General features: G+C 45.9%; 1 protein-coding gene across 1 annotated transcript; it reads left to right on the forward strand.

The window, feature by feature from the left end:
* The first annotated feature begins 13830 nt into the window (after positions 1 to 13830).
* TMEM207 (transmembrane protein 207) lies at positions 13831 to 17918 on the forward strand. Its single transcript, XM_036389271.1, has 5 exons — positions 13831 to 13926; positions 15742 to 15779; positions 16201 to 16245; positions 16692 to 16831; positions 17770 to 17918. Exons 1-5 carry the CDS (start codon positions 13831 to 13833, stop codon positions 17916 to 17918), a joined length of 468 nt encoding a protein of 155 aa, XP_036245164.1.
* Positions 17919 to 18768: the final 850 nt, after the last annotated feature.

Here is an 18768-nt window from a genome sequence, read left to right on the forward strand (position 1 = left end):
CTCCAGGGAGCAGCTCTCCAGTTTTCCTCTCCCGCTGTAGCTAGGTCTGCTTGTGCCTCTGGAAGGAGCTAAGCAAGTCTTTTGCATTTCAGTTACATATCCAAAGGGCTTGTGCTTTTGTTATTGCTGGCAGCATCTGTCAACTCCTCCTGAAACAGCTCTCCAGGCGTGCAGTAGATGATAAAATGTGGTTGTACTATGGATCAAGCCAACTACTGCTGGTTTCTGTAACAAAATAAGGAACATCCCAGCCTTGTCTTCAACAAAGAAAGAAGTTTTAATTTGCAAAGCAATAATTCACAAAGCATCTGTTGTCCTCTTTCTATTAACCTTAAGATTAGCCAAGAGAAACATGGAAGATCAGTCCTTTTCCCCTCCAAGCAGTGTCCAGGGCTTGAACTGATACCAGGTAAAAACAGCTCAATCTTATGGGGTTTTTTATAACAAGGAGTGGATTAAAGATCCAAGCAGAGCTACTTCATCACTGTGGCCTAATGACATTCAGTAAATACAAGTGAATCACTTAGATTCCAGAAGCAGGAGGAGCAATGATTGATTAAACCTTCAATGCTCACGATCAGAAATAAAGTCAGGGGGATGCTGCAAAAAAGCCAGGAAAAAGCAGGGAAAACTGATTGAAAGTCACATCAAGTGCTAAGAGAGCATCTCATCCTCCCAATGTCCAGGGAAAACATTTCTTTTTTTAATAGGGTGTTTTTTTTTTTTTAATCAGTCAGTATCACCAAACTCGTTCTGGTGGTAGCCACTATTCTAATCTTCCCAATTTTTGTATGCTCAGCAGATTATGCGATATCAGATCCAATGCCATTGCTCAAGGATTTGTGCCTTGCGGTTTAAAGATGCAGCCTGAAGTGGAAGTGCTGGGACAGAAGTGGGCCTGGCTGTGCCCACCCTGGCTGGTGGGGAGAGCAGGGAGTGGCAGGGACAAGCAGAGCTGAAGCTCAGGGCTCACCTGCCCCCTTGTCAGGCACACGAGTTTCCCTGGGAGAACTGGGAACCTTTTGGCTTCAGTAATGAATCAAAAAAGTGGAAAGATTGTTCTAAACACTCTTAAAATCAAATATGGGGAGGTCTCCCTTTTTATCTGGTGAGTACTTGTCCCTGTTTCATGCTAGTGAAATAAACACTGAGATTTTTAGAAGTATCATACAAGGGTTGAATTGCTCAGGTATTGAGAACAGTGTTATAAAATCAAAGCTTATGAAATTACAAATATAAAAAAATCAGTTTTATTTCCTTACTTTTTGAAAATATCTCTTCTGCTGTTTGTTTAGACAAAATTGAGTATGGCTCACAATAATTTGTTGGGGTTTTTCCAAAAAGTATTGTCTTTGTAAGAACAGAAAATTCTGTCTCTCTGTGCAGTCTATCTCTGCATACAAATGATTGTTTTTAGTTGTGATTTCCTAACTCCTGAGGGAATTAATCAGTAAAGAAGAGCTCTCCATAATGCATGCATGTATGTGTATGTCTCTATATACAGTGTATATTGCTTATTTATTATTTATGTCACAGGAGCTTATTCAAAACATTGCTCTTTTTTTCTTTGAAAATATTCATCTAGAAAACTTAGTGACCTGTCTCTCTGCCCTGTCCCTCTCAGTGCCAGCTCAGGTCCCTTTTGTGATCCCACAGTGGCTCCAGTGCAATGACCCAGCCTGTGCCAGGCCTGGGCTGGAGCTGAAGGGTTTGGTTCATTCTGAGGGTTCCAGGCTGGTTCAGTCTGAGACCTCCCGTGTGACACCAGGTAAGTGCCCTGCAGGGATGGCAGTGGGGAGAGGGGCTCTGGACAGTGTGGGATGCAGCCCATGGCCCCGTGGAGCAGAGCATCCCCACACCCTGAGGAAAGCCCCCACCACTCCCCAGGGAGCTGGGACCAGAGACTGCAGCATCCTGCTGGCAATGTCAGTCTTCTGAGGCAGAAAGACACAGCAGGCTCTTTTCTTTAAAAATAGGTCAAGAATTAATTGAAATGAAGGAACATTTTTGGTAGTGCAGAAATTTGAACCAGAGTTGAACCTTCCTTCCCCTTCCCCCCCCCTTTGATGCCCAGTATTTGAAAGATGTGCAAAATTTCTGGATTTCTGCAGTTGGTGGTGATCCAGGAATGTAATAAAGCTCTTCCCTCACTGCCCTCTCCCCCAAAATAATTCCTGAAGATTTATTCATCATTTCACACATCACTAAGTAAACATCCCCCTTCCCATCACTGGCCTGATGGAGACTTAGTACATTACTGTGTAAAGCAGAATGATCATGATCTGAAAGGCAATCTCAGTATCCTTGAGGTATCTCTGCCAGGAGCATGGAAAGCAGTTCAATTTCAAGAGTAATGAGACTAATTTGCAAGTCTCTTCTACTGAGCCTTTTGTGATTTTGCTGCTCTCTCCTACAGTTACAAGTCTTGACTAATAAACAGTGTTATTATATATAATACAGAACATTTCCATGTCTCACTGTGCAGTGTGGCTGGAGAGGGTAGACCTCAGCTTGAGTTTTGTAATATTTTCCAATTAGATGACCAGACACTAGTGTTGAAAATTTCTGTTTGGTGGAGGTTGGCAATCATTGTTCCTTAGCAACTGAAGTAATGTTAAATTAAACTGATAAATGATGCTCTAAAAAAAAAATTAAGAACTTAATCAGAGTGATTATTTTGTGATGCCCTTTTGGGAAAGGTTTACAGGATGTGCAGTTGCTGTGCATTTTCTATCTGCCAAGTGCAGTTCTTCATCAACTGGGTACACAAGCTTTGAAGAACTGTTTTCTGATGAAGCGAAGAGTAGATCTACTCACCCCTCCCAGCTGATGAGGAAAGATCTACCCCTTTTAAAAGTCTTTTTTTCACCCTGCCTGCAGTCTTGGGAAGTGTTGGCCAGGCTGGGAGATGTCCAAGCTGTCACCTGAGGCACAGATCAGCCCTCAGGGCTGGGACATCAGGAGATGATGTCCCACCCCTGATGCTGTGGACAAGCTCACTCCAGCACCTGTTTCCACCATGCTGGGCCACTTCTTCTCATGCACAAAATACTGAACTTACAAACAGAAGAAAAGCACAACCTCCACACCCCAAACTGTGTTTTACCATTCCTCCTCTGCCTTTTCCTCCTTGGTTTAATTAAAACCAGTTTTAATCCAGCAGATGGAAGGCTTTGAGACTAAGCCTATTCATTTATTGGTGATGAGACAGAGCCTGCTCTGTCCACTCAGAGGGACAGGCAGCATGTCCTGCCTCCTACAAGCTGCTCCTCCACGTAGGCTTTCATGGTGGGCAGTGTGAGACAGACTTCTGGGGGATGGAGGCAGCAGGAGTGAGGCTTGGGGTGCATCTCATGCACAGAGAGGTGATGCTGGGAGCCTGCCTTCAGAAACCTGGAGAAAAGGACCAACATGCAGGTCAAGGCAAGGCTGCAGGCACTTCTTCTTGACTGAGCTCCCCAACCATTTCCATCTCTCCTCTGGTGTATCCTGACATGTGCCACTGGCCTGCCATGACTTCCAGCTCCTTCACCATGAAATCACTAGTGAAAAGCTGCTTGTTTGATACCCTCCAGCTCCCTTTTCTCTTCCAGTGATTGCTGTTGATTGCTGGCAATCCTTCTGACATGTGCACTTAATCAGTTTGTGACAGAAAGATGGGTCAATGGGTGAGCTCTGAATAAACAGTAAGAGCTCCAAACTGGAAACAGGGATTGCTTTGCTGAGCACAGTTCTGGTGTCCTGGCTCCCACTACAGCCAGAGGAAAGTAAGAGAGTAATTATGAGTTATGTTTCTTCTGCACCTCTGTTAGTGTGAATCTAGTTTATGCATCATAACAGAAAAGCTTTCCAAAAAATATTGTTCTGCAAATTTTCCATAGTGATGTCCGATTTTTCTTCTGAATTATGTTTGGCTCTTGTCCTAAATAATTTCCAGCAGCCTTGGATTTCACAGGGCATTTATACACTTGCTATAAAATCTTCTGATGAGATTTAAAAGGTTGGATTAAAGGATTTGACCACCCATGAGCTACCTGCCAGTTGGCTGACAGTGCCTTCCAGCTTCACTCCCTTCTGTTGTTGTTATCAAGCAAATTCTTGCCCAGAGATTATTTCCAATTTGCCTTGATCATGGCAGTGATTCTCAAAGTATCTTCTTTGATAAAGAATGAACAATCTCAGGCTGGCTTCCATCAAATCAACAAGTTACTCTCATGGGACTGCACAGTCTTGAGGTGTGACCTGATCCTCTTCTCTGAAGCCATTAGAGATGGAAGCACAGCCCTCCAGGTTAGTTATTTCATCTCCAGGTGAACTAGTCCATCCTTTGGTTGCTCCATGTGCTTTCCCAGACAACATAAAGCTGAACTTCACCACGTGTTCTCCACTCCCCTTCTTAGCAGCTTTTCCAGCAGGACTTATCTCTGCTTCTTATTCTGCCAGCATCGCCTGCAGCCCAACGAGCAGCTCGCTGCTCCGGGCAGTCCCCTCTTGCCTCTCGTGGCAGTCCTTCCTCTGTGATCTCTCCCTGCTATGCACAATCACATTTTCCAGTGTTTGTGCAGAATAATGGATATCCATGGAATCTGTGCAGCCCAAACCTTCCTTGTGTTGGGCAAACATGGCCTTTCTAGCATTACGTGCCCAGCAGTCTGCAAAACACCAGACATGGGGCCCCCAGAGGAGTACAGGAGGCCCAGCTAACACACTGACTTTAGTGGGGTGGATCTGTTTTAGTGCAATGCTCCTACTGTTCTGTTGTTTTTTCAGAAAATGACATAAAAATATTCCTAGACAACTTGTGAGCACCAAGAAAACAGGTTTTTTGCCATGGACCACACAAGAGCTTGTTGTTTCCTCTCACTTTTAATGTCACCACCCATGAATTCTGTTTATAACATTTTGGATAGACCACTGTGTTTCCCTTGCTCCATGCTGTCCTCAAGCTCTTCAGGCAGACAGCAGCTCTGTCACAATTGGATGTGATTCTGGCACTTACCTTCCATCAAGGAAGATGATTTTCCATAGTGTAATTCCAGATTCACTGAATCAAGTCTTAAACCTCAAGAGGTAAAGTGGGCTGTATTTTATACAGAAAATGGTTTTCCCTGCCAGATGAAATCTTAGGGCAGAGTTCCTCATTTTATATAGCTGCTTGGACATTTCTTCTATCTTCAGATTAATGGTGATGGGGTAATTTAGATTCTGTAGCAACCTGAGATGGCCGGATTTACAAAGTTATCAGTCCAGCCACTTACAGGCATCTTTGCTTTAATTGAGTTTAGTGCTGTGAAAATGATGAACTTGATGAAGGAAAGCCTTTTCCACTTGCCTGGAGAATAAAGGCCCAGCTGAGGCAGGACCAGCACCCTGCCTTCCTTGGCAGTGCAGCACCCACAGGGGGGAAGGCAGAGTGATGCTGTCTGGGGGTGCTCCCAGCTTGTGCAGAGCAGGAGGGAGCTTTGCTGCCTTGTGGTGCCTGTCCCAGAGTCTGAGCTGAAGCAGAGCAAGGGGTGCTTCTAGACCTGGCTTCTAGACCTGGCAACTCTGTATTTGAGGTGCTTTTGCTTGCATCACCTAATCTCCTAAAGGAAGAGAGTGGTTTGGACATATGACTGGTGAACTGATGTCCATCTATCTGATTCCTCTGGCTCCATAAACTGTCAGCCAATTTTTAGCCTGATTTGAATCATCCCAAACCAACTCAAACCTAATCATAACTTCCTACAAGTAAAAAAAAAAAAAGTAGCTGACAGATAAAAAAGATAGAAAAGAGAGAACTGTTAATCCTCCCCTGAGGAGGAGGAGGAGGACACATCAAATGCGACAACATTGGGACAATATGAATCTGGAACTGTCAGACTGAGACCTCAAGTGGGAAAGGACCATCTCCCTAACCAGGACCAGCTTCTCAGCTTTACCCAGTGCATCAGAAATGCCAATCTCCTGCTGTCTCACTCAAAGCCTGGCCACCCTCTCATTTTTCTCACTGTGTTGGCAGGAGATTTGTGAGTACATCACCATGTGCCATTTCAAGCTTCATTTGAATAAGCGTCCCATATAATAGACTTTTATAGCTCTCTTCTGCGAATTCTAAATTAACACAACTAATTAAAATGTTCCAAAGTTTTATGTAAATAACTAATTAGCATTTGAGAAGGAATAGTAAATTCACAGATGGTCATGCTCCACTCAGGGTGCACGGTGTTGGGCCCTTGGTGCAATGTCCTGCCTGGCAGGACTGGACTGCCCAGGTTTCACCCCAAGGATGACCCAGCACCATCCTCCCTGCCTGCAGGCTCTAGGAACTCTGCATCTCAGGGGATTAGGTCCATTCTCTCTGACCTTGACATCAGGGCTTGCAACAGTAAGGAGAGCACAGGAGCATGGATGAGAACATCAAGGAAGAAGAGGTCTGTGCACAGGAGATGAGGGGAGTGTGTGAGCTGGGATTTTCAGTGTTTGTACTGAACAATGGATGTTCCCCTAGAAAACCTTCCTCTGGGATAGGAGTAGAAGCTGCTGTACTTCACACAACACAGCTGAACCTCAGCACTGCTGGGTTCCAGCCTCAGCACTCCCACTGAGACCCTGGAAGTCTGTCCTGTCACACAAACCATGAGTCCATGGACCACAGCTGGGAATGAAGCTGAATACTTTCTTCCTCTCTCACAGGATTAGAGCTTGCTGATATCTGTAGCACAGTGGATGCAGGGGTAATATCTTGTGAGAATGGGAAGATTTAAAAAATAGATCTGCCTCTAATTCTGATTGTCATCCAGGTGGAAGTTGGAAAGTGTCCCTTCTCTGTCATCTGGACTCTCCTATGTACCAGGAACCCTACATTTATGCAGCCCATGGCACCCTGCACATCTAAGTGCTGTTGCTCACAAAAAGGACCCTCACAAATACAAGGAAGGAGTTGGCCAGCTGGAGTTTGCTCTAGAAGACAGAGATTGTCATTAGAGCAAGCAAGGAGAGGGAATTCATTTTCCCTTCCTATTGAACAGGTCCTACAGGATTATCCTCACCTGTTCCAAGGGCAGCTCTGACTGTTTGCATCTTTTGCTCCCAGAGCTGCAAAGACCTGGGGGAGATGGAGAGGTTTTGGTGTATTTGAGCAGGTCTCTAAGGAGGGAAAATGAACTTGGGAAGATTCATGTTGCTAGGACAATTTTTCTTGGCCAGAGGGAAATCGAGAGAGCAGAAGCAGGAGTCGGTGGGGAAATCAAAGGGTGAGTTAAAAGAAAGGAGTGTGAAGAGCCTGGCTGTTTGTGTTGAAATTATAAACAGGAGTGTGTTTTTCAGATATATTCTTGGGGAAGATGTAAAAGTGGGAGATGAAGTAAAACAGTAAAGCTGTTGAGGGGGAGAAAGGGCTAAGCTAAGCCTTCCTATTGCGTGGTCTTATTTGCAGTCCCTGTCTGCCCTGGAAGCATCCCCCATATCTCTCTCTGTTTATACATGCAGAAAACTCCTGCAGAGTGGGGAGGAAGATGCAAGCTCTCCATCTGGTCTTCCAGACGTTGTTTCTCATCCTGGCACCAGCCTGGAGAGGAGGTGAGCTCTGAATTGGGTGGCCAGAGGGCAGCCTGGCCATGGTACAGGGCTTTGGGGGCTCAAGGGGAGGGGAAGCAAACCCAGAGGAGCCTCATTGTCCCATCCTTACCCTGATCCCAGACACGGTGCTGCAACATCCTTGGGGAGCACGAGGTGGGTATGTACAGAGCATCTCACCCCCAGCATCAGCTCACTGTTCCTAGGCAGAGCATTTGGCATTTTATCTGTCACAAGAGGAAGCTGGAGAGCAGCCTGCTGGTCCCATGTTTCTTGAATCCATAAGTGCTGGTACCAGCCCTCACTAATTCTGGGCACACAGGAGCGTGGCTAGAGCCTGTTCTGAACTGACTCTGCCTGCAGGGAATGAGGGTCTGAAATCACTGCCCTTCCCTGCACGGAGCCCAGGTGGGTGGGGGTGCTTGGCAGGGGACAGGCTGCACCTGAGGCCCCAGCAACTCAAAATAAACCCAGAAAGGGCGCCTGGAAGGAATTCAAGGTGCATGGGAGGCTGGTAAGCAATCAAGGGTAAAGGTATTTGGATCATCATCTTAGGCTGAAATGTCAGCAGGTGCCTACACTTAAGGACAAGCACAGGGTGCTCCTGTGGTGCCTGGAGCTGGGCTGTTGCAGGGGGCACAGGGGACATGTCCCTGTGCCTGCATGACCCCTCTTGCAGAACAAGGCCCTGGACCACGGGGTTTCCTGCTGAAGAAGCACATGTGCCAGCTGATAATGACCAGCATTCATTTGTATTTCTGCATTCATTGCTAAACGGTTCTGCCTGGAAAATTGCCTTGAAAATGTGTTTCAGGATGTGCCAGATAGTCTCATGCTAATTTCTCAGCCAAAACCTCCCATGTGGTGTCCAATGTGATATCAGTAACTCAAAGGCAGGGGAAAATGAAGCCTCTATTTGCTTTCAAGCAATTTATTCTCTTGTTGTCTTTTTACATCCAGCAGCTAAGTAAATTACAGGGATGAAAATACTAAAGGCTTTTAATTTTTTCACTGTAATTTCTTAACCCCTGGCAACTGAATAACAACCAAAAAAGAGAGATATTATGAAAAAGTACTAAAGCCTAACTATAATTTTTAATGATTAAATCCACATTCAATTTTAACTGATTAAAAGTAAGAGGACCTGTTGGAGTACAAAGAAACAGCAGCAGGTTTCAGAGTTCAAGTAGTTGTGATCAGCTTCAATTTCATATTAGAAAATTAAAAGAGAAAAATTTCTGCTGGTGATAACTTTGTATTTCTAGTATACTTCATCTTTCTCTTTTTTCAAGCTGCTTTTAATTCTATCAGCTTTAACCTTAATTCTGCTTTTGTGTTTCTTAACTATTGAGGATTATTCAGCCCTTTGAACTGATTTCTGACATGCTCTGTGTGAGGTACAGTGGTATCTGGAGAGATTGAGATGAAAGATCTCTTAAACTCTTTTTCGAGCTGGGCTGTAACACACAGAATTTCATGGGTATCTGGGAAGTCAGTGATAAAGCTCAGAATTATCTCATGCCCTAATGTCCAAGCTGGAAATAAGAGAAGCCCCACTGTCATTCAGGTGCAGTAGATCTTAAAATGTTATTCTGAGCTCTGAATTCTCACACAACAAAACAACTGCTAGGCTTGCTTAAATCCTGTTATTTTAGCACCTTTTATTTTTTCAGGATCCAGCTTGAGTTTTAAAGACAAAACTCAGCTTGGAAGAGGAAAGGAAACAGCCACTTCTCTAAACTCTTTCGGCTTCACCCTGCCCCACCACAACACAGCTCTCAGGAAGTCACTGCACACTGATTTCTGTATTTAATGGGGAGAGCAGAAGCAGCACCAAAGTCATCAGCACACACACAATGTTTGCTGGAAATATACATTCTCAAAGTGCAAGAATTCCAGAGCAAGAAACCTCCTGCCTCAGTCCTTTCAGATAAGCTTAATATTTCAGTTGTTACAGTATTTATTTCAGGTGTTCATTATAAGGTTGGAACAGCAGTTTTTGGACAAATCACAACAGTTTCTCACAAAACTTCAATGTAGGGACTTCAGATAGTTTTAAAGTTTTGACCTCCCTGAATAGATGAACACCTGTGTATTGAGTTCAGTTTTCTGCAGTTCTCAGCAGGGGACATGCAGGCACATATAGGAGAAATCTCATATGCATAACCTAGAGGAGATTCCTTTTTCTTTATCTTCCTGCCAGGCAGGAGCCTTCACTGCCCCCATTCTCTGCTGGATTTTCCCTGCTGACACACCAGGGCAAACAAAAAGGCTCTCTGGACCATCCAACATGACGAGGTAGCAGATCTGCGGGGTGACCTCCGAAGCCCCGTTCCTGGGGAGGATGCAGCAGAACAAAGTCACCCTTGTTGGCATTCAACACTTCAAGCCCTGTGCAGAGTCTCTCCTTCCCCCTGCAGCACATCCCCCTCACAGGCTCACAAAGGGCTGCATTCATCAGGGACCAGCAAATGGGTATAATCCTTTTGAAAGACAACAGGCCCTGCCAGCTCCTCCAGGCCTTGGTTTAAAATGTTCATCCTTCCTCACCAACTCCAGCCCAGGGCCACCTTGGCTGACTCTCGTGCACATGGAGGGGTCTGAGGACCCACTGGGGTGGTTCTGTGGGGTGGGGAAAGGGCTCCCTGGGTCAGCAAGTCCTGTTGAAGTGGTTACATGTCGTGTGGGAGCTCGCTGACTTGTGTCCCAGGAGCTGTTTGGTTTCATGCCCACACTCCTCCCACGGACAAGCTGCTGCTCAACCTTGCTGCTCTGGATGGGGTGAACCGTCTTTGCTTTTCCAGCCTCAATTTATTCATGGTTGGTTTGCTCTCATTTGTTCCCGTGCCAGCACTGGCCATTAGCTTAAAAAGCTCTCCCCAGTGCTGGATTTGGTCATCTGTGTGTGTATGGGGAACGAGCAGCTCCTTGTGGCTTCCATTCACAGAGGATGAGACCGAAGCTGCTTTCGTTCTCCCGCTGCAGAGAGGAAATGCTCAGTCCTCCCCATTGCTCTGGTCTTCTCCTGGGCTAAATAAACTGAATTTGCCTGCTGAGTCATCCCAGGCCAGGCCAGGAGGGATCAGGGATCCCAGGCCAGGCCAGGAGGCAGCCAGACAGAGCCTTGATGCCAAGGCTGTGGCTGCAGAAGCAAAGACTGAGATGATTGTGGTGGTGCAGTCAAGAAGGGAGAGGAGAGGAGAGATCCCAGTGGCCTTGAATGGGAGCAAGAATTCATTGTGGTGGTGATGTGAAAACACCACAGCATAAAAAAGTGAACACATGCCTAACCCTTGTCAGTTGACCTTAATATAGAGAGCAGGGCTGCCCTGATATTCCTTGTCTCCCTTCCACATCTCTGTGTGTTCTCCATTCTGTTCCATGTCTCACCTCTCCTGCTGCCAGTCTCCTTTTTCTCTTTCTGAGTCTTTTATTCTGCACTGTTCTGGGAGGCTGGTCAAAACCTAGCAAGGTGCTTGCTTTCCCACAAGTCATCCCAGCAACCACCAAATGCTCTGAAGGCAGCCTAGAAAGAGCTTGAAACAAGTTTAAGCTGCTAGCTGTGCTTACAGGCTGCAAGGTGTTTTATGTGGGCTTCTGTTTGCCAGTGAATTGCCTCCCACTCTTACCAAGATCCAAAAATCCCCAGGGTTGTTCCCTGAAATTTTGGCTTAATCTAAAAGCATATCTGAAATTGTATGACACCCAATGAAACATAGGCCATCAGTTCTAGTGCACAAAAATACAATTTGGAGCCCATCTCCTGAAATTCAGACCCCTGACACAACCCTGGCCCTCTCAGACTTGACGAGGTAAATCAGCTCCCAAATTCCTCCTGTCTCCCCATCCTGCATTCCCTTTCACACCTTTCATGAAACCCAGCAAGAGCCAGCCCCCAGTGGAGGTGGTTTCTGTGGCAACTCTGGAAGTCACCCTCTGAGTGATCCTAGAGCTGTCCCTCTTCCCACTGGAAGGAGCAGGCCCTTTAAGGAAAGCCATAATGGGCAGTCAGAAATTGCCCTATGTTTTGGTAGCTCCTGTTGCTGCCTGGGAGATGCATTTGTCACCTAGCAACAACACAAGGTGATGAGGAAATAACAGCACGTTAATCTAATGGCCATGAGTTACCATCCATCAAGGAGCAGCCTCCCAAGTCCACCAATCAGGTGAATAGAATTGAGGAGGAAAGAGATACCAAACTTTTCATCCATAAGTGGAGGAGGAGTGAGCACAGGTTATCTTCATGTGTTTGTACAAATGTATCTCCTCGTGGGGGGATGACAAAATCCCTGGAGAAATCCCTCAGGACTGAGCTAGCCCTCGGACACAGAGCTATCCCAAAGATGGGTCTCAGTTTTGCAAAACCCAAAGGCAGCAATGCCCCAGCTGGCAGGGAGCAGCAGGAGGGTGCCAGCCCACCAGAATTTCTGTGCAAAACCTCTCTGGGTTTTTGGTGTCCAGTCCTGACTGTCTCAGAGCAAGTCCTGAGGCTCCTTATGACATTCATGCATTCAAGCTGCTCAGCTGATCGTGGACAGGGAGAGTTTTCCTGCTGAAGCAGTGATTCTTTTCAGTATTGGAATCACTCCTGAAGCAAAAGACTGGGCTATTCATGGACCCCCCTTTAAGCCAACTCTGTCTCCTTTTGTCATCATTACAGAGAGTGCAGGACAGGCTTCACAAATTGCCATCATCCCTTGGAATCCCTGTATGGGTCCACCCAGCAGAAAACATCAAAGTTTGTCTCAAGACCAGGAGCTGAGCAGGGATAGAATTCAATTCCCTTTTCTTCTGGAAATAGATCCAGAACAGAGGCCCCATGTTATTTTTCAGTACCAGGAGCTCATTGAGGTACCTGCCCCCTGAAATACTGGGGTTGATCCATTTGGTGGCTCTAAATTGAAAGTACCCTGGATGCTGACATGAGGGAAGTAATTGTGAGAGGAAGAAAACTGAAATTAGTTCAATGATGGATGACCTCATTGAAGCCTGTAAGATTGTAAGAGTCACACAGTTCCCAGCAAGGCTGTGCACATTTTTATACTGCAGGAGCTTTTACTTTAAGAAAACAGCTAAGAAATTGGTTTGGCAATTTACTGTTGAGCAGCACTGAAAAGGATTGGTCTGAAGCAGGACAGCATGTTCAGACCATTTATTTTGTGTAGCACATGCACTTAGCACCATGATGAGAGATGCTTTCTCAGCGAGCATCATTTCAGGGACTCGCCTTTCATTAGTGCTGAGCTGAAAGTAAACATTAGAGAACACCAGGGCTTGGGCTGGGTTTATGCAAAACTTGAACATTAAATAACAAATCTGTGTTGTGCATGTATATCACAGCTGGTTAGACTTCTTGACCTCTCAGCTGAAGCAAAGCCACAGAGGTACATCTCAAGAGCAGCTCGGATTTGTCAATCATTACAGAAGTAATGGCATCCCAACATAATGCTTAACTCTGGAGTGACAGCTAAACATATTCATGGCAACACCCTTTGTGTTAAAATCTGGAAGAACCACAGTTAATGGTGCATTTCAGCCACGGGCTGTAAACTTCAGTGACAACCTATTACTGACTGCTGAACAAACTGGGATTGTCCCTTCCAAGGGGATCAGAGCTGTGGTGCAAACCATCTTCTACCCCTGTTTAACCACATCACCTGGGATGGCTCTATAGGAATTGAATGTGCAGTGAAATTTTGTGTCCCTTGTTAGAAGCATTGGGGATGTATGGGGTTTTTTAAGCTGCATTTTCCTGGCAAACCCTGACAGCTGCATAACAGCGGTGCTGGTACTGGTGGAGAGTGTCTCAGGATGGGAAGGGTGTTCTTCATCCTTGGTGCAGGTTTGAGGTGGTAGGCACAGTGCACAGGACATGGTTAGAGCTAACTCTGTAATGCCAGTATTCCATCTGAAGGCAGCATGCCATGAAAGTGTGGCCCCACTGCACAGACACCAGTGACTCTGTTTGTAGCAGGTCCTGTTAAATGCAGCCATGGGTTAATATGGAACTAAGTCTCAGCAGCAGGAATTTGTGAACAGCTCGGAAAATACTGAAACAACTGCAAGGTGCTGACCTTAAACCAGTGTTCCTTTAACTTTTGGTAGCTGTTTGTGTCCCTGCAAACCCAAATTTGCTCCCTGGCTAGCGGTAATTTCTGAGGCACAGGAAGCCATTGGGTAACGTGTTCTCTGGCTGCAGGCACCATGTGCAGAGAAGTTTTAAAAGCCCCAAATCACAAAGGGTAAAACACTGCTGCAAACAAAGCTCTTCCAATGTTTCTCACATTAATGATGCGGAGACCTGGAGCTTTGTGTTTAACTTCATGGATCACAGCAGGAACTGCAGTTCTGTGTTTAACCTTCTTCCAGGTAACCAAACCCTTCACTGGGACCAGGCTGATTTTAGGGACTTTGTCGGGGGGGAGGGGAAGGTTCCAACTTTTATAGAATTTAGTAATCAGCTTTCTTTTTTTATTATTATTTTGTGAAGGATTTTTTTGAGGACCTAATGAATTTGGGGAAGATTTAATGCTCGCAAAAATTCCAATTAATGCAGAGAAAACACCACTGCCTTTGTCCTTTATTCTGTCTGTGGCTATTGAGATGGAAGAGCTTGGGGCTTCAGCAGCACGGGTGGGTGTTTGGCTGCTGTGACAGATTCCTGCCTCAGAGCAGATGCACTTTGCTGCAGTTTAACCACGCTGAGGTGGCTCTGCTGAGCTGGTTTGAAGGATGATAAAAGAGAGGCCAGAGGTTGTCATTCAGCCATGAAGAATACTCAGGATACATGTAATCACAGCAATCAGCTATCTGCTTTTGACTTGTTATTTAATAATCAGTTGAAATGCAAAAAAACCCAAAAGAATTAAAATATTATGCATCAGGGTGCATGTGTGACATGGCAAATTAGCTCAGTTTTAAAAGGACACGTCTGGAAGAGTTGAAGCTTCTGTCTTTTTCTCTTTTCCTCATTTGGATTTCAGCCACTCGTGAAATTTCACAGACAATGCTTTATATGAAAGACTTACTATACCCAAAAACCTCTGGTGAAACTAGGGACTGAAAGGCAGTGTGTGCACAGGATCAGACACATTATAGAGATCTGAGGGGGGATTTCTTACTGTTTACAGTGGCTTGAGTTTTGCATAACAGAAAGAACCTGTTAATTAGAGATTTTAAAAGAGATTTTTCAGTTATGCATATTTGATACAAATTTCTAGTTTAGAACAGAGCCTTCCAGTTTGACTCAAAGTCAAAAATCTCCAAGTGTTCTGGATATATGCAGAGGGAAATCCAAAGTAATTATTTACAAATTACATTCTAATAGGTTTTTTTTTTCAAAGAAACAAATCTAAATTCCTCTATCTTGCTCCTTCTGCTTTCCAGTGTTATCACAACTCTACACCCGATCAGAATTTTTTTGTAGCAACGTTGGGCAACTGTAATAACACACCTAACACCAGTCAGCCAAAAGAATCTATTGAATTGGATTCAATTATACTGATGAACTGCTCTGGTTACTTTTTGCACAGATAATATGAAACTGAGGCTAAGATCAACAAGGCTTGCAAAAATAAACTGGCTTAAGCTGAGAATAGAAAATATACCTGAAAAACAAGTTTCAGGTTCACATATTTGCAATACCTGAAACCTGGCTCTGGGAATGATGCCCCACTACTATCTGAAAACAGGAAAATGCTGGGTAGAGCACACTTCTGGTCAAAACAGTTCCAATTTACTGCTGCATTCACAATTAGCTCCCCCCCCCAAAAAAAAAAAGAGCTACAGAACAAGAATTTGGTTATGGGCATTTTCAGCAGGTATTTCTGAATAGCAAAGCCCAGTGCAGCAAGCAGGTCTCAGACTCCAGCTGGTGTTTGCCTGCTCTTGCCTTTCCCTCTTCCACATCAAAAGGAATGCTTTCTCCTTGGCCTAGCTTTCATCTGCAAACTATTGAATTTATTGAGCTCTTGGTGAGGTTCTCTGCTGGTTTCGATTTGGGCTGGCTCAAAGCAGAGCCCCACAGAGGCAGATCCCTAAGGAGAGGTCTGGTTTCAACCCTGCAGGATCAGCACTCCTTTTGCTCTTCCTCTCCAATTTTCCACTCTAAGAACAGTAATTATACTGGTAAATTGTAAAAAACAAAACATACCTGCCCTGTCTGATTTACATGTGTGTTTTCAGTCAGCAGACTCCAGGTCGGACTGTGAGCTTGGCGAGAGGTGAGTGTGGCTTCATTCTCTTACCCAGGGCTGCCCCGACCCCAGGCTCTCTCAGGGGTGCTCTGCTCCTGCCTGGCACACCAGCACAGCAGAGGAATGAGGGCTTCCAGGAAAAGGATATTTAGGGTTGGTTGTTTTTCCAAAAGAGGAAATAGAGGCTGGCGACCCTTTGGGTTTTCAGCAAAAAAGCTGCTGGTGGGCACCAGTGTTGAAAGGCAAACAAGTGGCACGCTGCTTCTTGCATCATCTGCATTGCTCCCATCCACATAGAGAAATTTTTAATGGGCTCCCTTCATGGAAGAAAACTTCTCAGTCTTCTACTTATTGATGGTGCTTGTCTTTGTGCTGGTAGATGTGCTGGGGCGGGTACAGCAGCCCCCTCACACTGGACTGGGAGTCCTTTTTATTCTTCCCTTTTTAGGTGCATTGTTGAGAGCGATGAAAACTTTAGCAGCTGGTATGTGTGGTAAGTCTCAGATCTGCTTTAAGGGGAAAAGCTGGCAAATAATATTCTTTGATGGATATATGGAGAGAAAGGCATTAAGAGAGACTGATAGCTAGAGAGCATTGCTCCTGGGCTGTCCCTGTGTTCTGTCTTTACAAACTAATGGAAATCATTTATCCATATCCTCCTCACTGTACGCTGACAACTGAGCTGGGAAAAAATGATGGATTGTGTCAGGGAGAAAAGTTTGAATTTCCAGCCAGCACTGGCTGCTGAGCACTCAGGAGTGAGACATTGGTTTCGGGGGACTTTGATCATGTCCAGTGTGCTGGTGGGGAAGCCGCAACATTTAAGGGCTATTTGCAAAAGATGTTAATGAATATGTTAATTTGAAGACATGCAGCCATCTGTCGGTGCTGCCCGCAGATGGTGACAGTTCTGTTCCTCCCTTGCTGCCTCTGCCTCAGGTTCCTGGTGTTGTTTTTCCTGGCCCTGCTCCTGTCCTGCGGGATCTGCTGCTGCCTGCAGTGCTGGCTGAAGCGCCGGAGCTGCCTGCCCCGACGCACCGTGGCTGTCTTTGCCCTCAGCAGCTCGGATGCCTTTTGTGGTTAGTCCTGTCCCTGCTGCAAGGTCCTGCTGGCCCTGGTGGCCTTCCTGTGGCCCATCCATAACCCAGTAAAAAGCAGTCAGGCCTGGGAGCTGGGATGCAGCCTGGGGCTGTATTGCTGGTGAACAGTGGGGTGCCCAGCTCTGGCATCTTGGGGATGTGTCCCCCCATGCACTGGGGGGCTGAAGCCACATCCACTTTTCACTGAGCCATACCTTGGTCCCTGTGTGTCCATGTGTCCCAAAGGTGCCTAGCTGGGGCTTGGCCAGGCAAACACTGGAGGTGTGTGGGACTTTCTCCTCGGTGCCAGGCCACTCAGTGGCCCAAGACATTGGGGCAGCCACAGCCCCTGGGGTCAGGCAGCTCTTTCCAGCATATGTCCTTCATTTCTCACTCAGGCAAAACTGTACTGGTCTAACTCGAGCCACCCCAGTACAACTCAACTGGCTACCACACCCTGTTCTGTTAGATTGTCCTGGTGGGTGCTGTTCTTTGTGGCAGCCACCCTCAACATTCCCCCAGGAGCACCCAGATTTTGAGGACTGGGCTATAATGACTGTGTAGCAACCAGAACTGATCTGGAGTATGGCCAGCAGCATCAGCAGGCTGAGCCAGACAACATCCCTCCAAGAAAAAAAAAGCTAATCCCGTCATTAGGCTAAGCCCTTCCTAGAGGACATATTACCTGCTTTCTGGGTGGTCAGAGACAGTGTCTCCACAGGGAGGACCCGCCCAAACCCACCCAAATTCCTCTGTCCCAACTTCTTGTATCTGGAGTTTGTGGTGAAAGACTTTGTGATGCCATCCTTCAAAAATTACATCCGTGCCTTTCTTGTTTCCAAGTGGTTTGGCAGCTCCTCCTGGGCTCATCCCTCTCACTCCCACACTTGCCCTTCACGCCTGCCTGCTGTACAGTGGTGACTTTGCTTTTTCCCCAGCTACTGAAGCACCTCCGTGCCCATTCTCTGGATCCCTGAGCTCCTGCAGGACTGCAGAGATTTCCTCTTCTCCTGCCCCATGCTTCAGCCTCGGGGGAGCTGAATTGCCTCCATCTTATGAGGATGTTATGAAGGAAAACAAGCTCTAGACACCACATGTTGGCTTTCAGTGATCATACTTGGTTCATCAGAGATCTTCTATCGTGCCAAAGGAGCGTGAGATCAAATCAGCCTTTTCCACAGGTCGGCTGAGAGTCTCAAAAGCAGCACAAATTTCATCTGAACCTGAAAGACGAGACTAAATGCAACAGAATAAATGCCAAAAGTATGTGTTGAATCTGTCACAGGAGTTCAGCTTGACATTTTGATATCTCTGGATTTCAAGAAGCTTCCTCAAAGGCCTGTCTGCATTTGGGGTTTCTGGCTCAGCCTCTAGATTTATCTCTCCAAGGCTGCTTGAGCTGGTGCAGCCCCATGTATTTTAGGACCAAATGTTGATAAATTACTTGGTAGTTACTTCTCAAGCTTGGGCTGCCTCCTTCACTCGGCACTGTGCCAAGAAACACCCTCTGGCAAAGTCATGTTGTTCTAATACATTGCAATGCAATCATGCCACTCTGTGATGAAGGATCGTTTGCCACATTTAAAATATTTAGCACAGCATATCAGATTTGTCTAGTGCAAAAGGCAGCAAATTTATGGCCAGGGAAGAGAAAACAAGAGACAGGGATTATGTAGGAGTAGCAGTGGCAGGAGCTGGTTACAGTGCCTTAAAAAAAAGTGAGTTTGCTCATTTGAGCTGTTCTTAATTTCATGATGACTGTCCTGAGCTACTCTTGCCCTAGCATTGCAGACCAGAAGGCTTTGAATGGCCCAAGAGCCACGTGGAAGTTCCCCACAGACATGAATTAGGGGCTTAGGTACTTAGTACTTAGCTATAGAAATCTATTAGGATAAAGAATGCCATTTGCTTTGAGGTGATCACTGCAGACAGGATGA

Source organism: Molothrus ater, chromosome 10 (genome assembly GCF_012460135.2).
Source record: "Molothrus ater isolate BHLD 08-10-18 breed brown headed cowbird chromosome 10, BPBGC_Mater_1.1, whole genome shotgun sequence".
Classification (NCBI taxonomy): domain Eukaryota; kingdom Metazoa; phylum Chordata; class Aves; order Passeriformes; family Icteridae; genus Molothrus; species Molothrus ater.